Source organism: Perognathus longimembris, chromosome 1 (genome assembly GCF_023159225.1).
Source record: "Perognathus longimembris pacificus isolate PPM17 chromosome 1, ASM2315922v1, whole genome shotgun sequence".
NCBI lineage: Eukaryota > Metazoa > Chordata > Mammalia > Rodentia > Heteromyidae > Perognathus > Perognathus longimembris.
This window is the reverse complement of record NC_063161.1, coordinates 131,352,336-131,374,717: the sequence shown is the minus strand read 5'-3', so window position 1 is coordinate 131,374,717 and position 22,382 is coordinate 131,352,336. Positions and strand designations below refer to the sequence as shown.

Below are 22,382 nucleotides of genomic sequence, written 5' to 3'. Positions count from 1 at the left end.
CTCCCATTAACTACCAAAAAAACAGAAATAGTGCTGTGACCCAAAGTGACAGAGCATTAGCCTTGAGCACAATAGCTCACAATAGACCAGGCCCTGAGTTCTAGCCCCAAGACAGCACGCATGCGTACACACACACACACACACACACACACACACACACACAAATGGACATTAACTGAATAAGTAAACTAAAAATAATACCAACTTTTGTTAAATAAAAGGGAAGAGAGGGAAAGGGAAGAAAAGAGAGAGAAAAGGAAGCGAGAAGGAGCAAGATTATAACTGGAAGGTGGAGGGAGGTGACAGAAAGGAGGGAGGAAGGAAGGGAGGAAAGGACAGAAAAGGGAGGATGGGGAGAGGGAAGGGGAGAGAGAGAGGAGAGAGGGAGGAAGAGAATTGGCGGTTTTCTGAAACTCACGTTAAAGAACTACAGTCTAGTTACCTTTAGCCTTCTTGGGCCATCTTTGGAGGAGCCCTTCTTTCTGCTCCTGGTAAGCACAGTGATAACCTTATCCAGTCCTCTTTCAAGGCTCCCAAACACTTTGGTTCCTTTTCTTTTTGGAGTATCCTCCAAATGTGCTTGGTTGAGACCCAGTTCCATTGAATGGCACCTTAAAACAACAAAGCACAAATAGCACTGGGCCTTCTGCCTACTGGGAGCCCTCACAGACCCTGCTTGTGACCCTTTACACTCAATCATCTCATTCCTCCTCAGGGAAGACTAAAGCCATCTCTCACTAGAGTAGATCCAAAATGGATCATGCTTTAAAAGTTATAAAAGACAAGGAAGGATCACTGATACCTTGGAACTTTCATCCAAAAGGAACATGTTTAACACAGTTAGTACCTGTGTGAGTCAGACATTTTTATCACTATGACAACCTGAAAGAAACAATTTAAAAGGAGAAAGGCTGGATATAGAAGCTAATACTTGCTATCTCTGTTACTTGGGAGGTGAAAATGAAGCACAGTTCAAGAACAGCCCAAACAGTGAAAGGGGCTCGGACATCCTAGCAATATGTAAGGCTTAAGAAGAAAGTGGTCGGGCTGGGGATATAGCCTAGCGGCAAGAGTGCCAGCCTCAGATACACGAGGCCCTAGGTTCGATTCCCCAGCACCACATATACAGAAAACGGCCAGAAGCGGCGCTGTGGCTCAAGTGGCAGACAACTAAAGCAAAAAGGACTGGGATATGACTCAACTAGAACAATGCCTTCCTAGTAAGCACAACCCCAAAAACTGAAACATAGATGGAGGGATGGAGGGAGGGAGGGAGAAAAGGAAGAAAGGAATTATATCTTGGCTTGCGATTTCAGTTTTCAGTCCATCATGGCAGGGAGGGTGTGATATAATAGCACAGAAGCTCACCTTAGTAGCTAGGAAGTACATTGAAAGCCTACAGTAGCCAGTTTCTTCTTTTTCCTCTTTTATTCCATCTGGGCCTCCAAACTATGTGATGGTATGGTCCACATTCAGGGTGGTTCTTTCTCTCTTAATTTTCTCAGGAAATGTCCTCATAGACATAGTCAGGGGTACGCTTTTCTAATCTAGACACTTCTCAATCCAATCAAGATCAACTGGACAGTGCCTCTACTATTTAAGGAATGTCGTCTATAAGTAGATGCCTATACTATACAGCAGAAAGTAGGAGGAGGCAAGACTACTTCTTAACATGCCAAAAGCACTGATGCTCCATTTCATGATTCTACCCTTTAAAAGCAGGGGCAATGTTGTTGGTAATGACCACAGACTGTCTCCATGCAGACAGACATTTCTCTAGTCTTCAACAACAGCTATGTCATGGTTCTCCTCTAATCAGGTGAAAGAAAAAAATCTCATTACACATACTAAACAACAAAGAGTCTGAAAAACAACACTTACCGCCTTTCAGGGCTAATGACATTTGTCGTTAGCTTGTTTGTTCCTGCTGAATTTACTGGTGTTTTAATTGGGGTGTCTTTCAGGCACTGGTTTCTAGCTATTAGAAAACAAATACAAACTATATGTAGTTGGCATACTGTAGTCCCCAAATTTCTGTCAATAATGAACACATCACCTCATTCAATGACTCAGAAATGCTGTAATTATTTGGCCAGTGAAATTAAAAGACCTATTTAAAGAAATGTTTCCATGTGAATTATAGCAAAAGCAAAATTATTTTGCCTTTCATGTATAGGACTCTTTTATTCTACTGTAAACTGAGGTCATACTATACTATAAATACTTTATATAAATATAGATCATATAAATATGAATTCATGATTAGTGCTTTCCTCTATAAATTAAAGTCAATTTGTAATTTGAAAGGGCTCAATTTATGCTCTGTCAAGCGCTGATGACTCACACCTGTATTCCTACTGGGGGGGGCAGAGGGGGGAGGCTGAGATGAGAGGATAGCGTTTCAAAGCCAGCCCCAGGCAGAAAAGTCCATGAGACTCTTATCTCCAACCACCAGAAAACCAGAAGTGGCACTGTGGCTCAAAGTGGTAGAGTACTAGCTTTGAGATAAAAAGTTGAGGAATAGCACCCAGGCCCAGAGTTCAAGCCCCACAACCAACAAATGAGACTCACTCAGGTTTGTCTGTACAGACTGGCTTTGAACCATGATCTCAGATCTTAGCTTCTTGCGTAGCTTAAGATTATATGTGTAGGGCTGGGGATATAGCCTAGTGGCAAGAGTGCCTGCCTCGGATACACGAGGCCCTAGGTTCGATTTCCCAGCACCACATATACAGAAAACGGCCAGAAGCGGCGCTGTGGCTCAAGTGGCAGAGTGCTAGCCTTGAGCGGGAAGAAGCCAGGGACAGTGCTCAGGCCCTGAGTCCAAGGCCCAGGACTGGCCAAAAAAAAAAAAAAAAAAGATTACATGTGTAAACCAATAATGCCTAGCTTTCATATCATGTTTCTAAAAGGAAATTGAGGGTTTAGTTTGTAACTATAAAAGTCTGTTCTTCAAAATTTTATAACAATAAAAAAACAGCATTTACCTGACTTGAGTAACTGTAACCCTCTGTATATCACCTTTATAATAACACTACAAAAATTTTAAAGGGGCTGGGAATATGGCCAAGTGGCAAGAGTGCTTGCCTTGTATACATAAAGCCCTGAGTTCGATTCCTCAGCACCACATATATAGAAAACAGCCAGAAGTGGCGCTGTGGCTCAAATGGCAGAGTGCTGGCCTTGAGCAAAAAGAAGCCAGGGACAGGGCTCAGGCCCAGAGTTCAAGGCCCAGGACTGCCCCCCCGCAAAAAAATGTAAAGAGTAACAGCAATCAGAAACACCTATGTAAAAGTCTTCACCTCTGTGTACAGAGATACAACTAGTACCCACTGAGTTACACAGGAGTCACAAAAATGAAATTAAAGTTTATGTCAAAAATAACTCACAGGGGCTGGGAATATGGCCTAGTGGTAGAGTGCTAGCCTTGAGCAAAAAAGAAGCCAGGGACAGTGCTCAGGCCCTGAGTCCAAGACCCAGGACTGGCAAAAAGTAAATAAAAAATTAAAAAAAAAACCTCACAGCAAAAGTAAAATGTACTGGGCTGGGAATGTGGCTTAGTGATAGAGTGCTCGCCTTGCATGAATGAAGCCCTGGGTTCGATTCCTCAGCACCATAAACAGAAAAAGCCGGAAGTGGTGCTGTGGCTCAAGTGGTAGAGTGCTAGCCTTGAGCAAAAAGGAAGCAGGGGACAGTGCTCAGGCCCTGAGTACAAGCCCCAGAATGGCAAAAAATACAGTAAGAAAAAAGTAAAATGAACTAATGAAAGCTATCAATTATAGCTTCAGACACTTGCTCCCTGAGGCAGCTCTTGTATTTAAAGAAAAATGGCCAGTAATTGCTTTTGGCTGACATAGTATTATAAGAACAAGATATGTAAACTGATAGTACTTCAAAGATTACAAAATAAATCCAAACTATGTACATTTCAAAACCTTCATAGTTACTTAAAAAATAAAAACCATCTAAAATGAAAGGAACAAGGGAGGAGGGATACGGTTGGGAGTTATGGAGGAAATGATGAAAGGGGTGACATTGGTCAAGATGCATTATATTCATGAACTGCTTTGTTGACTGGTAAGTCCTTTATACAACTACTTAAAGCAGAGTCTTGGGTTTGAGTCATTCTACGTGGGGGTAAATGGGCAAGCAAGACCTAAACCTGGAGACATGACATTGGGCAAGTCATTGCATTCCCTGAGTCTCACATTTCTAAACTGTTGAATATAGAAGTTGAAATAGATAAGCTCTAGCTTGCCTTTCAGTTTTAATATTCCATGGTGCTATGACTCAACTATGGCAATGTGAAAAAGTTTCATTTAAAAAAATTTAAAGCTAACTAATATACTTCAAACTAACGCAATAAGGCAACCTGTCTTCTAGAAACAGTACTGTTAGTAATTTCCCACCCAGTATATGATATTCAATACAGTAAGAAGAATGAAATTTGAAGCTTCTTAATCATTAAATACAATACCTTTTGAGGGCGTAGTGTAACGATTTGGTGTAGTTAGTACTTCTCTTTTATGTTGGTTCTTATTAACTGGGGTCCTAGGCTCAGGAAATACAAAGTGCTCTTCATTCTTTACAGCAGACTTGGGAGTATATACATTTTCTTTGTCCTTTAACTTATTGGCAGATGCTCTGCATAATACTGGAGTTAATGACTTCGACTCCAGACCATTTGATTCTGTCCACGGCTTGGTAAACTGGAAAAATAAAGTTACTAGATAAAGCACACTGAAGAAAAGTCAATTTCTTTATAACATACCTAATCACTTGCAAATTACCTTAAGTTGTTCTTATTAAAACTGAATACTACCGGGGCTGGGAATATGGCTTAGTGGTAAAGTGCTCACCTCGTATACATGAAGCCCTGGGTTTGATTCCTCAGCACCACATATATAGAAAAAGCCGGAAGTGGCACTGTGGCTCAAGTGGCAGAGTGCTAGCCTTGAGCAAAAAGTAGCCAGGGCCTGAGTTCAAGCCCTAGGACTGGCAAAAAAACAAACCAAAACAAAATTGAATACTACAAAGAGTATATTAGTGGAAATGTCAGAAAATTTTAAAACGTATATTCAGGGGCTGGGAATATGACCTAGTGGCAAGAGTGCTTGCCTCCTACACATGAAACTCTAGGTTCGAGTCCCCAGCACCAAATATATGGAAAACGGCCAGAAGGGGCGCTGTGGCTCAGGTGGCAGAGTGCTAGCCTTGAGTGGGAAGAAGCCAGGGATGGTGCTCAGGCCCTGAGTCCAAGGCCCAGGACTGGCCAAAAAAAAAAAAAAAAAAAACTTTCTTTCTGGCTGGGAATGTAGCTTAGTGGTAGAGTGTTTGCCTAGCATGCATGAAGCCCTGGGTTCGATTCCTGAGCACCACATACACAGAAAAAGCCAGAAGTGGCACTGTGGCTCAAGTGGCAGAGTGCTAGCCTTGAGCAAAAAGAAGCCAGGGACAGTGCCCAGACCCTGAGTTCAAGCCCCAGGACTGGCAAAAAAACTAAACAAAAAAAACGTATATTCAGTTCTCTCTAACACAGGTAGACCACTTTAGTCTCTTTCGTTGACAGGTAATTTTCAACATATTTCTGACTAAGTATTTAAGCATACCCAGAATCCTAAGAAATAGAGCCCCAAATAATTCCTAAAAATGCTTCCAGTACCTAGACTGTTATGGTTTGCCTCTAGTATGTAGCAAAAACAAAAGTTTATTTAGTGACCAGGGCAGAAAACATGTAACAATATTCTTCAACAGAAATAAATACATTTTTTAAAATTCTTTAAATTCAGTTGAGCAAGGTACTGGTGACTCACACCTGTAATCCTAGCTACTCAGGAGGCTAAGATCTGTGACTCAAGTAGTAAAGCACTAACCTTGAGTAAAAAAGCTTAGGGAGAGCACCCAGGCCCCAAGTTCAAGCTCAGGACCAGTACAAAGAAGAGGAAAAGAAAAGAAAAATGAGCCTATAAAAAATATTAAAAGGATTGCACACCCAGTATTCAGGAGTACAAAACTGGAGGATCACAAGTTCAAGGCCACACTAGGCTATAAGGCAGGGATCCAATTTTAGTTCTCTCTCTCTTCTCTCCCCGCTCCACCCCACCCTCTCTTTTTTGCCAGTCCTGGGACTTGTAGAGTTGACTCCATCTTGATTAGGGAAACATGGTAGGAAATGGGGTGGGGGGCGGGGAGATAGAGCTGACTCCATCTTGATTATTAGGTCAACCTGACCTCCAAATTCTGCTTCTGCAAATGACTTGCTTATTTGTTATTTCCTCTACCCCGTGTCAACTTCCTACATCTGTGCCACACTTGCTTTGTTGCATGCTCTACCCCCTGCATTAACCTCCTACATCTGTGAACTTATTGCGTGCTCTACCCCTTGTGTCAAGCCTCTACATCTGTGCTACGCTTTTACCTTTATAAACCCCAATTTGATGGCTGCTTGGGGGCACAGTGGCAGCTCCTGAGTCTGCACTGTGCCCCTGGCCGGTCAGCCCGCTTTTCAGGGGCATAGTTTCAGCTCCCCAGTCTGTGCTGCATCCCTGGCTTCCTTGCTTCCCCAATAAACCCATCTTTTTGCTTGAGACTGTCTCTGAGTGGAGGACTGTTGGGGGGACATGGAACCTCCCCCCACCCCGGGCCCCATAACAGGGCTTAAATTCAGGGCCTAAATTCAGGGCCTGAGCAATGTACCTGAGTGCCTTTGCTCAAAGCTAGTACTACTTGAGCCACAGAGCCACTTCTGGCTTTTTCTGTTTATGTGGTACTGAGGAATTGAACCTAGGACTTCATGCATGCAAGGCAAGCACTCTACCTCTAAGCCATATTCCCAGCCCCCAGTTTTAGTTTTCTACATATGGATGTCTAGTTTCCTGACATCAATTATTGGAGAGGCAATCTTTGTTCCAATGTATATTTTTGGCTCCCTTCTCAAATAACAGATAACTATACATATATGGCTTTATTGCAGGGGCTTCTATTCTGCTCCATTAGTCTTTGGGCCTGTTTTTGTGCCAGTAGCTAGCTGTTTTTGTTATATTTTGTAGTAAAGCTTGAAGTCTGGACTGGGCAAAGACTTTAAGTCAATTTTTAAAGTTTTTTGATATACAGAAGGGTTATATTTACATAATCAAGGGTAAAGAGTACATTTCTTTTTCAACATTACCCTTTCCCTCACTCTCCAGATTTTCCCTCCTATCCTCACCCATAAGTTGTATAGTTCATTTTTAACATAGTGTCTAGTGAGTACCACTGTGGTACTTTGGATATATTTTAAAATATATCCAAAGAACAAGAGAAAGGCATGTCTGAAGTAAGAGTAAGAACAATGATGTAACGAATGAAAAGTGTCAGTATGGAAAATTAAATAAACCATTCAGACATTCTGAAGTTGAGAAGTACAATATTTATGAAGAAAAATCCATTACAGTAGTTCAACAGCATTTCCAACAGTAAGAAAGAAAATGAAGAAACTGGAAAATAGTTAATTAAAATGAAAAAAAAAAAAACGTGTAAGATCCTCAGAGAATGGAATGACTCCATCGAGGATGTCAATATACTTGTAACAGGAGTCCCAGAAGATGAGAGACTATTTGAAAGAACCCAAGAAACTCAACAAACTTTAAGATTAAAAGATTGTTTAAAGGAAAGAAAGTTTCTTCCAGAGTTAAGAAGGGTGAGACAGGACCACAAAAGAGCTTCAGGAAATTGGGGGAAGGGGCAACAAACTGTACTATAGCTTAATTTTTGTGAGAGTTACATATAGTCAAAATACAGAGAACTATACAAAAAAAAAGGATTAACTAACTACATGTAAATTGTATGTATTGTTTTGTTTTTATAAAGGAACAATAAAGTGCTCCAAAACAAAAATTTGACTTTCTTAAACTTGGAAATAGTTGTCTCCCTTTCATTCACACACCAATAATCTCAATGTTTCCAATGGTTTAGAGATACAATAAATTTGCAAGCCCACACTAGATTTCATGTTAGTCTAGATGTTTCTGTAGTTGAATAATATATGCCGTTTTAAATAGTAATAAACATCACCAACCTGTGCTGTTTGTGGAGTTGATAAACTGTCTTCAGACCATTTACAGTCTATTAGTCCAGCTGCATAATTTTCATCACTTGTTGTCATATCTTCCAAACTCAGATTCCTTGACTATTCAATTAAAAGACAAAAAAAAGTGATAAACAGCACCAAGATTTTTTGTTTTTTGGTTGTGAACTTGACCTTAGGGCTGGGTGCTGTCCCTGAGCAATTTTGCTCAAAGCTAGTGCTCTTTCATTTTGAGCCACAGCGCCACTTCCAGTTTTGTTTTGTTTTGTGCCAGTCCTGGCACTTGAACTCAGGGCCTAAGCACTGTCCCTGGCTTCTTTTTCCTCAAGGCCAGCACTCTACCACTTGGGCCACAGCACTACTTTTGGCTTTTTCTGTTTATGTGGTGCTGAGGAATCGAACCCATGGATTCATGCATGCTAGGCAAGCACTCTACCACTAAGCCACATTTCCAACCCCACTTCCAGTTTTTGAGTAGTTAATTGGAGATAAAGAGTCTCAGAGACTTTTCTACCTAGGCTAGTTTTGAATCCTCAGATCTCAGCTTCCTGAGAAGTTAGGATTACAGGAGTGAGCCACTGGCACCTCGCCATGATTCACATTTTTAAAAACAATATATTATGTAAGGTTCACCAGAAAGGAAACCCATCACATGGTTCAGGCAGAAAGGAGTTTATTGGGGGGAAAGCAAACTGCCAGCCCATATAAGATGGGAAGCATGGGGAGAAAGAGGAGACGGAAGAAGGGAAAAAGAGAGAAAAGAGTGAGAGAGAAAAGGAAAGAGAGCAGAGACTGTGTTGAGCCAGATTATACAGGAAAAGGTGGGAGATATGACCAGATGAATTAGATGTGACCTCAGAGAAGGAAGAGGTAACTGCCTCCAGGTGCGCCAGTTACCTAGGTAACTCAGATATTGAGTGCAGACTTAAAACAGGTGGGGGGCATCTGCATGGAGCCCTCCCAGGTGTGGACTTTATAATTACAGGCACAAGGCAAGGCTTTGATAGCAGAAGCAAATGACAGACAAGATACTGAATTGAACTTACTATCTAGTACAGAAATCAGGAAGTCAAAAAATTTTAGTTCAAATTATCAGGAAACTTTGACTCTTAAGTGTATCTGGGAACGTTCTTATGTTATATGACATACTTAGCTAATTATAATCACTCAGTAAAAATCATATAACTCATTTACAAATTTACAAAGAAAAAAGCTCACACAAAGCGGAAAGATAAAAAGAAAATAACTTGAAATTCAGGTCTTTTAGTTGTAAGAACATACAAACTTTCTACCAAGAAAAAAAACTGCCATCACTTTGACAATAAAATTTAAAAATTGCCTTATAAAAGCCTCCCAAAGACAGGACACTTGAGGTCCAGTGCTAAACCTACCACCAAACTAATTTATTTGCTCTCATTCTTCCCCCTCTGTATACTCTGAAGTCTAAGGCAGTGGGATATTATTGGATTTTTAAAAAATGTCTACCTCTTTTTGCCTCAAAGTCTTATTAACCTAGACAGAAAATTTACCAAAAATTTCTGATACCTCATCCTTTTTTCAGACCCACTGCCACTGATCTTAAAAGGACAAATCTTTTCATACCTGAACTAATCAAAGAATACATGGTCTCTGACACTTTATTCCCACCCTCTCAACCACAGGTGACACTTCTATAGCATTACTAACCACCAGAAATGGCTGCATGGAGTGGTAGGCTGAGAAAAATACTAAAGCTAAGTCCAGACTCGATGGAGGAGAGTTCAGTGTTGTATGAGTGATGGTGGTCATGACAATGTGCAGGAACTCATATCACACATACCATTAAAGAAACATTTCAAAAGTCTTCTCTCTCTCTTGCTCAAACATGAGAGGTTCCCATTATCTAAAGCACAAAGACTAAAATTCAGACATGGTATTTCAAGGTTCTCTGTAGCTCTTCTCTACTGTTCTAACACACTCTTCTCTCTCTTACTTCCCCTACTTGAACTCTTCATTTTAACCAAGCAAGTCTATCCATGGTTACAGAATGTGTCAAGTACAACTCAGTGACACACCTTTTGTTAATTCCATTTATTTTGCTCTGAACACTATGCTCTTTTTATTCCATTTTTCTAAACTCAACTATTGGTTTGGTTTGCATCTCCAGCAATGACCACTATTTTTCTACAGTGATATGACTCACCACTAGCCACTTCTCTGATATCCATCATCTATTATGAGAAAGAGAAAGAATTATCTCAACTTGACTAGGAAAAGACCAAAGAACCCCACTTTATACAGATTTGTTTCCCAAGATTCAGCATGGAGCCTGAAAATGCTGCTGCCGCTGATGATTGTGTGGTCTTCTGTGACTCTTGGAGTAGATACACGGTTTCACTGAAAGCACTGTTTCACTGAAGTCACTGTCAAGTGACTGATAATTCAGAATTACTTTCTTATAAGCAATACCCACCAAAAACAGGGTGACTCTATCAAGGGAGAGGACAGTATAAAAACATCATATGGCTTGTTTCAAAGCTCGCTGGCCTACACAAAGATAGGAAAAGAACCTAAAATTTAAAAATCTTCTACCTTCATTTCTTGAAATTAAAATGTCTCTCTTCTGCTATCAAAGTTGATTCAATAACACAACTGCCAAATAATGAAATTATTAGGTAAAATTTTATTATGTAGTAGATAGAAGACAAATTACACAAGTGGTTCGATTGAGACCAAATCAGTTCAGATATAAGAAAACCCAAAGGGTCAGGTAAATGTCTTAGACCTTTTAACTGAGGTGTTATAAATATAGCTAAGGTGATTATTCTTGAGAGTTTCCAATTTTATTCAATTACCTTGATCAGAAGCAAAGCACATGCTTTTGTGTCCCACTGAACCCAACTAAGTCTGAAAGTTTAAAAAGTTAGAGACTAGGGGCAACAAGAGTGATAGGTTAATTTGCTGAGCCCACGGGCAAAAGATCTTCCTGAGCCTGGGGTATTTACCAGCCCATAAAACTCTCCAAGGACAGGTTAGAATACCATTATAGGAATAAGATTATCTCACTTAAGAGATTTCTTCTACAAAAGCCACTTGCACTGCTACAGACCAACTTGGGAGAGAAAATGGGATATTAACATTATGTCCTTTAGATTTGATCTGGCAGGGACATAAGACCCACTACACCTATAACGTGATTGACAAGAGCCCAAGAGAGATCTAAATGGGATGTTAAAGGAATTTGGGCAGAGAGCTTTTCAACTTAAGATCATTAAGAGGTGGCATTTTAATACCTTTCACAGTTTTGAGTGAAAAAAAATCACCTCATCCACATAATCATTTGAATATTTTGGATTCTTTAAATTATAACCTGAATTAATCTGAGGGAACATATATTACAAATTCCCATACCCTTCTAACAGAATATTTGGTTAGCTGATTCAAGCCACTGGGAGCTATAAGGAATCACACAGAACACTAACTAATGCAAGCATTTAGGAATGACATATTGCTCCCAATGTAGAAAGTTTCTCCATTGCAAATATTCATACAAGACTGGGTATGGTGAATCAAGATTGTAATCCCAGCTACCCAGGACGTAGAAGTAGGATGCTTGTGGTCTGAGGTCAGCTCCAGCAAACTTAGCTTGAGATCCTATCTGAAAAACAAACTAAAAGTGAAAGGACTGAGGATATACCTCATGTGAAGTCTTGAGCTCAGTTCCTATAGGGGTAGGGAAGAAAGCCCATGACAAAGGAAACGGAGATAAAGACAAAGTAAAGGTTAATAACTTGTATATGATCCACTCTTCGAAGGAATTTGAATTGCATGAGCTACAGATACTGCAAAAACCTTTAACATAAATATCAAAGCAGACATTAAAATAGCTTATAAATCCCTAGTGAAACCCCTTGGTACAATTAATACATACTTTTAAAAGAATGACAGAGCTGAATGTCAGTGGCTCACACCTGTGATCCTATCTACTCAGGAGGCTGCGATCTGAGGATCATGGTTTGAAGCCAGCCTGGGCAGGAAAGTCCATGTGACTCTTACCTCCAATACATACTCAGAAAAAAAGCAGAAGTAGGGGCTGGGGATATAGCCTAGTGGCAAGAGTGCCTGCCTCGGTATACCCGAGGCCCTAGGTTCGATTCCCCAGCACCACATATACAGAAAACGGCCAGAAGTGGCACTGTGGCTCAAGTGGCAGAGTGCTAGCCTTGAGCGGGAAGGAGCCAGGGACAGTGCTTAGGCCCTGAGTCCAAGGCCCAGGACTGGCCAAAAAAAAAAAAAAAAAAGCAGAAGTAGTACTTAAAATACTGGGAAGACAAGGTAAAATATTTACTATGTAATCTATAAGTGGTAAATTTGTGGACAAATCTAATTTTTTTATAGCTTATCTATTTCTACAATAACTAGGAAGTACTTTAGTGAAAAATAAAAAGGGGAAAATGGAAAGGAATTTTACTTAATGCCATATTAACCATTCAAGCTTTTAGAGTTCAAGTTTTCTCACTGACAAAGTTGAAATCAGCCTGGTGGTGCACCCCTGTAATCCCAGGCCTCAAAAGGCCGAGGCAGGCAAAACTCTCTCTAAACAAATTAATAACAACAAAATATTTAAAAGACAAAATGTCTTGCCTTGCCTCCTTGACACTAAGTTAACATTCAAGACGATGTGTCCCCTCAAGAACACAGTGGTTCCTGGTAAGAGTAGCAAGTGTTCAGACCAAAAAATCCAGCATTTACCTTTGGGGTGGTACTGGCAGGTCCGCAGGAAAAAGAAGGGAGCTGTAACCGAACTGGTTTTCCCCGTGCCTTCTTGGCTAGAAGCAGAAGATAGGTGGCTGTGAGGTGATCATATTGCCACTGGAGGAAAAGGAAACCAATCTGCTTAGAAGGCTAAACTTGTTTGTTGAAATAATATTGTTTTCATTATTTTTTTCTCACTATAAGAGAATTCAGAATCTTATAGATTAGCAGCTTTACAAAAACATACAATGACAAAGCAATCCTCTAAACATCTTTCCACACCTACAATTGCCACTTCACCAAAAGAATGTCTAAGGCTATCTCTTCTATGAGCTGATATTTCTACATCACTTGCTCATACAACCTTAAGTTTTTCAGCGAGATATTGTCTGTAGAAATTCTAGCATGGAAAATGAGACTTTAACCCTAAAACTCCCTCCTTTCCTACACATCTCCTCCCCGCATTTTTACCATAAGTGTAATTTTATCATAACTGTTAACTAAATCAATGAGTATATAAATAGTATTTATAACCAAGTAGGGCAATGTTCTAAATATTTAATTGGTATTCTGACACATAATGAGAATAGAGGCCAAGAAATGAGTAAGTCCTAGAAGGCTTCTGCCAGGTCAATTATTAACATTTTTTACTATAAAATGTAGGGCAGGAGATGTGGTAGAGTGTTTGTCCAGCTCTATGCAAAGTCCTGGATTCAACCCCCAACACCCTACCATTTAAAAAAAAATTAAATGGAGACTAATAGAGGCAACAAGAAGGGTACTGACACAGTATACTTATCGAAATATGTTAATATTTTAACAACCAATACAGTTATAGTGATTGGATACAGTCATACTGATTGAGTATCAATCTAACAGCTGAATGACACAGGGCTAAAGACAAAAGATTAAAAAACAGAAGAAAAAAGTTTAAAAAGATCACACATTCTTATGTGTTGTTTTTGTTTATTCATTTGTTTTGGGTTTTTTTTTTTCTGGTGTGAGTATTAGGGCTTGAACTCAGGACCTGAGTGTTCTCTCAAAGCTTTCTTGCTCCGGGCTGGCAGCTCTACCACTTGAACAATAGCACTACTTCCAGCTTTTTGCTGGTTGCTTCCAGCTTTCTGTTGGTTAATTGGAGAGTCTTATACAGTTTCTTCCCTGGCTGGCTTTGAACTATGATCTTCAGATCTCAGCCTGCTGAGCAGCTAGGATTCTAGGCATGAGCCACTGGAATCCCACTTGTTTTATTTGTTTTTGTTTTTTGATGTCAGTTGTATAATTTGAACTCTATTATTTGGGTGCTGTCCCTGAGCTTTTTGGCTAATGCTCTAGCACTTTTGAGCCAAAGCTCCACTTCAAGTTTTGTGGTGGCTAATTGGAAATAAGAGTCTCACGGACTTTTTTGCCTAGGCTAGCTTTGAACTACTATCCTGGGATCCCAGCCTCGTGAGTACCTAGGACCACAGGTGTGAGCCACCAGCACCAGGCTTGTTTATTTTAAGATAGGGTCTCAGACAGGCACCAGTAGTTTACAACTATAATCGCAGCTATTCAGGAGGCTGAGATCTGAAGATTCATGAGATTCTTATGCCCAAATAAAAACTACCTCTCCCTCCAAAAAAAGCCAGGAGTGGAGATGTGACTTAAGTGGTAGAGTGCTAGCCTTGAGCAAAAGAAGCTCTGGGATAGCAACTAGGCCCTGAACTAGGTCCTAGACTCAAGAAGATTCAGCATTCTCACATTTCTTTCTTTTTGACCTTTGTTTTACTGAAGTTTAAAATTTTTTAAAGGAGTCCATTATCATTCTTGCTAATTCAAACCACATTCTCCCTCCCTCCCTCCCTCCCTAGTTGTCTCTGCCTCCCCTGGCTCCACTCCACTCTCCCTTAACATATTCACAGTACTAACCTGCCTCCTTCTTGGAGATATTACATGACTATATTCCATGCTCCATCCTGGTCAGGCTTCTCAGCCTAGAACACAGCCAGCTACACAACTCTCAATCTAGGAATTCCTTTCACCTGTATCCTATAATGTAGCCCCAATTTAATAGATCATAAGTATTCCTACTTTTGCTTTGATGGAATATATCCTCCGGTAACTTTCTGATGAGATTTTTTTTGTTTTTGGAGTTTTTTTGGGGCCAGTCCTGGGACTTTACCTCGGGGCCCGGCTTCCTTTTGCTCAAGGCTAGCACTCTACCACTTGAGCCACAGAGCCACTAACAGCTTTTTCTATTTATGTAATGCTGAGGAATTGAACCCAGGGCTTCACACATGCTAAGCAAACACTCTCTGCTAAGCCACATTTCCAGCCTAAGATAAATAATTTTTGAGTATGGGAAAGTAAAGTAGTCTTTCTGACTCTTAAGACTTTGTATATGATCTTTTGTTATTATCTTTGAAAACTTTCTGAATCTTTCCACACAATTTTCTGAAATTCTACTAGAGGTGCAGGGTTTTTGTTGTTTTGTTTCTGATGCTGGTCTTGGGGCTTGAATTCAGGGCCTAGGTGTTATCCCTGAGCTTTTTCATTCAAGACTAGCACTTTACCAATTGAGCCACAATTTTGCTTCTAGAATTTTGCTGATTAAATGGAGATAGTCTCTCTGATTTGTCTGCACAGGCTACCTTGTAACAGGTGTGAGCTATCAACATCCAGCTTAGAAGAGGCCTTGGTACAGATATATTTGCATTCACTGTGCCTTGTTTAAGTTCTGTTTCATTCTTGAAAACTCATATACTTGTTTGGAATATTTCTTTGACAGTTTCTTCCTCTCTTCTGTTTTATATTCCTGCAACTTCTATTATTTCTATGCTGGACCTTTATAACAACCTCTTTGGTATTTTTACATCTGTCTTTGTGTTCTACTTCTGGAAGATTTTGCATTAACATCATTTTCAAGCATTACTATTGAGCTTTTTGTTTCTGTTCAAATTCCTAAGAGCTATTTCTTGGAAAGTTCTCCAGTAAATTGTTCCTTATTCCCTTGCTGGGGAGAATGGGGAACATCCTCTTTATAACTTTTTTGCCATAGTTACTGTGTACTTCTCATTACAATAAGATGCACAAGGGAATTTTGTGTTCAATGACAAATAAATCAACACATTAGTTATGCTTTCAGTTAAGGTCAGTCCACAAGTCTAATACACTAATGTCTCCCCTATCATTTAGGCAATTCCCTCTTTTTAAAGTGTCTTAGGTTTACTTCCATTTCTAGAAAAGCTTCCATTTCTAGAAAAGAAAAATATTTTCAGATACTCAGTTAAATCTTAGGTCCATAGGAACCTGGACTGAAAAGAGGCAACCACTGGTACCAAAGGATTAGAAAAACAAAATTAGCCCACTATCCTCCTACCTGACCTTCCTCCCAAGACACTCAGTTTTAAACATCTTGGTGTCTACATCACAGGGATGGTCAAACAAAAAAAAAGCTCCCACAACCCCGTCACTCATGCACCAAAAAAAAAAAAAAAAAGAAAAGAGTAATTTAGTGGCCAGAGGCATGCTCAATTAGTATAATGCCAGCAACAGAGCAAGCAAAAGACATGAAGCCCTGAGTTCAAATTCAGCTACCACAAAGAGAAATAAATAAGGCCATTTAAGAGTACTCACATATACATATTAAAAGAAGTTGAATATTTGGGAATCTTATTATTTCTGTCTGCACAAAGATTAGCAGCATTTTTCTAGCATGAAGTATGCTGATCTCCCTCTGTGTCCTATCAAACCACCCCCAAATATAAAGGCAGAGGTCTCAAGAGAACGTAAAAAAAATTGTAATTGATCCTCATGGATTACAAATTTGGCTTTTCTTGGCTATACCAACTAGAAATTACAAGCCAAATATGGTGGTCCCTATTGATAATCTCAGTACTCTGGAGGTTGAGACAAAATGCTGAGTTTGAGGCCAGCCTGGGCAACATATCAAGACCCTATTTCAAGAAAAGAAGAAAAGGAAAAAAAATAAAAAGTAACAGAAAGGAATTTTCAATATGAATTGTATAAATTAATATTACATCTATAAATATATATTTCAAAATCTTGAAAGTAGTCAAAATTTAAACTATCCATTCCCTGTAACTACTTTACTGTTTCTCAGTCATAAACATCTTTCATCAATGTCTTAAGTGTAGAATTTATGTTTAAAGACATGCAGTAAAATTTAGAAAAGAATTATGTTAAAATCATTTATAAATGTAATATGCAATATTTACATTCATGATAAAATAAAGTCTGAAAAGTGTTATATTATTTGTAATGTACTGATAAAGAACAGTAAAACAAAAGACACTACTCTCAAATTCATGTGTATTTCTTACCAATGAAATTAAGTCCTCCATTGTTTGCTTGTTGTTTCTGTGATGGACAGAAAGCTCAGTTACACAATCATCATCAAGGTGAATAAACTAAAAAAAAGAATATTACAAATTTTTATTAATAAAATTCACAAATTGTTTTGAAAATAAAAAATTACTTTTTAAAATCAAACAGCAATCTTCAAAAACAACATTAGATTGTCAACTTTGGGATACAAATCAGCATTCCTTATAATATTTGTGTTTTGTTATTTGGGGACTATGGGGTGGGGGTTGCAGTACTATAATTTGAACTGAGGGCCCAGCACTTGCTCAGCTTGCTTGCTTAGATAGCACTCCACCACTTGGGCCTGCCTCCAGCAGGGAGGGGTGTGTATGTGTGTGTGTGCATGCACACACATGCGCGCGTGCACATGCACACATGTATGCTGGCACTGGGGCTTGATCTCAGGACCTAAGCCTCAGGGCTCAAGCCTGGTGCTCTACCACTCGAGCCACAGCTTTACTTCTGGCTTTTTGCTGGTTAATTGGAGATAAGAGTCTCATGGACTTTCCTGCCCAGGCTCGCTTCAAACCATAATCTGTAGATCTCAACCTCCTGAGTTGCTAGTATTAGAGGCATGAGCCACTGGTACCCAGTTACAGCCAAATTTTTTTGCAGGTTATTTTGAATACGGAGCCTCCCAGACTTTTCTGCCCAGGTCTCAGCCTCCTGAGTAGCTACAATTTTTTTTTTTAATTTATTTTTTTGGCCAGTCCTGGGCCTTGGACTCAGGGCCTGAGCACCATCCCTGGCCTCTTCCCGCTCAAGGCTAGCACTCTGCCACCTGAGCCACAGCGCCCCTTCTGGCCATTTTCCATACATAGGAGGCAAGCACTCTTGCCACTAGGCCATATTCCCAGCCCCTAGTAGCTACAATTTACAGACTTACATAACTGTGGCCTCTGTCATGTTGGGCAAGTACTCTACCACTGAGTTAAATTCTCAATTCAATATTCCTCATAATTTTTTATAGATGTAATTAGATGACAATGATCACTTCAAGAAGATGTGTTCCCACTTCATATCCTACACTGCCTGATCTGTATTTAAAGGTGACTTTGTGTAGAAAAGAGACCCTTACTCCTTCCCTATTACAAAATCTGCATTGGCACTTTCACCAAACACTAGTCACCTAGGTCTTGAAAATTAGTGGCTGTTCAAATTGTAAGAGCAGCTTAGACTTGCAGCATTTACATCTCAGGTTATCAGGGAAGCACAGTCCAAGGAGCCCTTATGACAGAACCATAAATGCTGAGCAAGAATCATTATGCAGAAGGTATAACAAAATGTAATTTTTAAAAACACTGAGACTTCCTATATAAATTTAATTGCACTTAAGGATAGAAACCATCCTGGTATTCAGATCACTCTATGATGGGACCTCACTAAAAATGGGGCCAGTAATGAACTGAGTGAGGATCACAGAAGAAATGGCAGGAATGGCAGGATGGACCTGGAAAGGCGTTCAAAAGACTACACAAAAATATAATCATAAGGAATGTTATTTTAAAGTTCGCCTTTCCAAAGTAAGACATTCTCTTCACAACAGCCCCAGGAAGTGATGTTTTACTTTCTGCTTCAAGTCCTCCTCTGCAGGGAACTCAGAACAGTTGGGACGGCCAGCTTCTCCCTGTTGCTGAGGTTTGTGTCCCTGTGATCTCTATCCACTGTGAATCAGTGCAGCCTGACAGCTAACAGGCTTTGAGACCAGAGACAAACCTCAGTTTTAATTGTAACATCATTTTATAACCACAGGACTCTGAGCATGTCATACCTCTCTGAGCTCTGTGCATTGCAATAAATGTAATATGAGAAACAGTACATCTAAACAAACTAGGGCCTCAAAAATAGTTAACTATTTTTACTAATATGCAAAATTCTGTTTCTTCCTTTATATTAGAACCTTTCTGATATTTAAATATTCCAACTATAGGCAGCTTTCCTCTTCAAGTATTCTCCTTTTCAGTTTCTTCAACCTGCTTTAATGATTAAGTCCTCTCACTATTCTGCCACTTTCCATAGATCATATATACCACAGATTGCCATTGACCTTCAAAGTGAGATATTTAGAACTAAATATAAGAAAGAGGTTTACACAGTACAAGACAGAGCAGTATCACAATGTTCCCTTATTCAGGACACTACACATATAACAGTACGCTCAAGACAGTCATCCTGCTGTCATAAAAATGGGAAAAAACTAGAAAAGTTAATGAACTTGCTGTGATTTGAATGTGTTCCCTTAAAATCCCTATCTTGAAACCTAATCATCAATGGTGTAGTATTAGGAGGGAACTTTAGCAAGTGATTATAGACTATGAATGGGATCTATCTGTAGGATACAAATGGAATAGTGCCCTGACAAAAAGAGATCCACAGAGATTCCTCACCCCTTCTACCACAGAAGAATATAATTCAAAGGAACAACTATGAATCAGAATGCAGACTGGAGCTGGGAATGTGGCTTAGCCACAGAGTGCTTGCCTAGCATGCATGAAGCCCTAGGTTCCATTCCTCAGCACCACATAAACAGAAAAAGCCAGAAGTGGTGCTGTGGCCCAAGTGGTAGAGTGCTAGCCTTCAGCATAAAGAAGCTAGGGACAATCTTCAGGCCCTAAGTCCCAAACCCCAAGATCCCACCCCCCCACCCGCCCAAATAAAAGAATGATGGTTATCACCAGACAGCAAACAGACCAGTATCCTGATCTTGAAATTTCTATCCTCCAGAATTGTAAGAAATAAAGGTTTTTAAGCCATTCAATTTATAGTATTGTGTTATAGCAGACAGAACAAACTGAAACAAACAGGCACTATCAGCTGGCATAAGCACAAATTCATGGGATACAGGGAAAGTAGAGACCACAAAGGTTTATATTGGTTATACTGTGGAAATTTCTCCAAACATTACTTTGACTTTGACCCAGAACTGTAGATTCCCTCATCTGAATGATCTTAACCTCAGAAGACCACTTTCACACTCAGTTGGATATCATCACTGCTCAAGTAAGAAGAGAAACATATTTGGGTTCCCTGTAGAATCTTAAGCAGGAAAAGGTAGAAAAGAGGTACTAGCTGTTCTACTGAAAAGAGTAGGGAAACAAACATGACAAAGTCTTAAAATTATGACTATCTCAAATTGAGTTTTCCAAAGGGGCTCAATACTTGTTTTGTAAGTTCTAAATTCTCACCCACTCAAGTTAGGCTAAGGGCGAAAAAATGCATACCCAAATCTAGCCAATTATTTTGGATTACCCGTGCCTGCTACATTTCCTGTTCACTGGGGCAGAAAATGGAACTGAATATTACTTCCATTTGATACAATACTTGGGTACTAGAGCTGTACATGAAAATGACAGGAGGAGACTGTGCAATGTTATCACAGCATCTATGCCTTAAATATCTAAGTAAATCTGAATTCTTTTTTATAGCAAAACACTGAAAGAAAAAGGCTAGCACTTCAAAAAGCAACAATAATCCTGTATGCTCTTCTACATATAACATATCCTGCAATAGCTCTGTAAAGCAGGCAAAATAGGTAAGTGGCCCAATATGTAAAGGTGTTCTATGAAAGGCAAGACATGATCCAAACATACACAGGAGACTGATAGTAAAATACTCATATTAGAGGTGATAAAATGCTCAGAAGTTACTGTTACCTTCTCCAAACTGACATGATTCATTCCTAGCCCAGGGCTTTTGTTTACCACACCACAATGCCACCTCACTATGACTCTGCTCCTGGAGGGATAAGACAAACAATGCTTGCTAAAAGGGCTGAGGATGTACAGGATTAGGCCCTGAGCAAGACCTATCAGATCTATCCCTGACTGGCTGGGATACAAATCCTGGCTCTACACTTCCTAGTCATTTAACCGTGACCAAGTTACTTAAAGATTCTGTCTCAGGCACTCGGCACTGGTGGCTCATGCCTATAATCCTAGCTACTCAAGAGGCTGAGATCTGAGAATAGCATTTGAAGCCAATCTGGGCAAAAGTCGCCATGAGACTCTTATCTCTAATTAACCACTCAAAAACTGGAAGTAGAGCTATGATTCAAAGTGGTAGAGAGCTAGACCTGAGCAAAAAAAGAGCTCAGAAAAAAGCACCCAGACCCCAAATTCAAGCCTCACAACTGCAAAAAAAAAAAAAAAAAAAAATTCTCTCAGCTGTTCCATCTGTAAAATGGAGGGACAGTAGTATCTACTTCAGAGATACAGTAAGGATTAAATGAGTTAGAAGAGGGGGGGAAAAATCAAACCCAGTGCCTAACTTAAAGGCCTAAGCCAGGAGCTGGTAGCTCATGTGCCTTTAACCTGAACTACTCAGGAAGCTAAGGATTGTGGTTCCAAGGTTCCACGCCAGCCCAGGCAATAAAGTCTGTGATACTCTTATCTCCAATTATCCAGCAAAAAGCCAGAAGTGGAGCTGTGACGCAGTGGTACAGTGATAGTTTCCTAAGGCAGAGAGCCCTGGCTCCAAGTTAAGTCCCAATACTGCCCTCCTCAAAGTACTATCCCAACAGCTCTATCTATATTACTTTTCCATATAATATAAAGAGAGCCCTTACTATAATGGTATACTGTTCTAAGTACGCAACAAATATTCACTCTTACATTAATTATTCTTTTCTTTTTTTCTTTTGACAAGATCTTGCTATATTTTCCAAGCTAGCCTACTACTTGCCATCCTCCTACCTCAGCCTCCTGAATGGCTGAGAACAGAGATACTTGCTACCACATCCAGCAATAATTACATCAAGGGAATACCAAAATTGAGAGACACAGGGTAAAAAAAGACAAACAACTACAAAAGCAATACTTGCAAAACTGTTTGGTGTAAGTGAACTGAACACCTCAGGGGGGAAAGGGTAAGGAGGAGGGGGGAGGGGGGTATGAGGGACAAGGTAACAAACAGTACAAGAAATGTATCCAATGCCTAACGTGTGAAACTGTAACCTCTCTGTACATCAGGTTGATAATAAAAATTTGAAATAAATTAAATTAAATTTTAAAAAAAGATGTAAGGGAAACTGTACACTCAAGAAACACTGAAACTTTGCTATACTTCATACTATACCAAAACATAAAACTTTATACTGTTCCTTGGTCAAAGCAAAACCTTTTGGCGTGTTAAAATCAGATTTTCTTCATCTGGATTTCTGTTTTATCACAATAGCATATTCTATCCTTAGGATTATTAAGATCATGGCTGAAAAGGC

General features: G+C 39.7%; 1 protein-coding gene across 1 annotated transcript in view; it reads right to left on the bottom strand.

Moving 5' to 3' along the window:
* Melk (maternal embryonic leucine zipper kinase) overlaps positions 1-22,382 on the bottom strand; it is a 73,552-nt gene that overhangs the window by 9,396 nt on the left and 41,774 nt on the right. Inside the window, exons 11-16 of the mRNA XM_048334376.1 lie at positions 17,125-17,211; positions 12,797-12,916; positions 8,057-8,167; positions 4,478-4,709; positions 1,882-1,978; positions 443-611 (exon numbers count right to left, since the gene is read on the bottom strand). Coding sequence (XP_048190333.1) covers positions 443-611; positions 1,882-1,978; positions 4,478-4,709; positions 8,057-8,167; positions 12,797-12,916; positions 17,125-17,211 — 816 coding nt within the window. The remainder of the gene's footprint in view (positions 1-442; positions 612-1,881; positions 1,979-4,477; positions 4,710-8,056; positions 8,168-12,796; positions 12,917-17,124; positions 17,212-22,382) is intronic.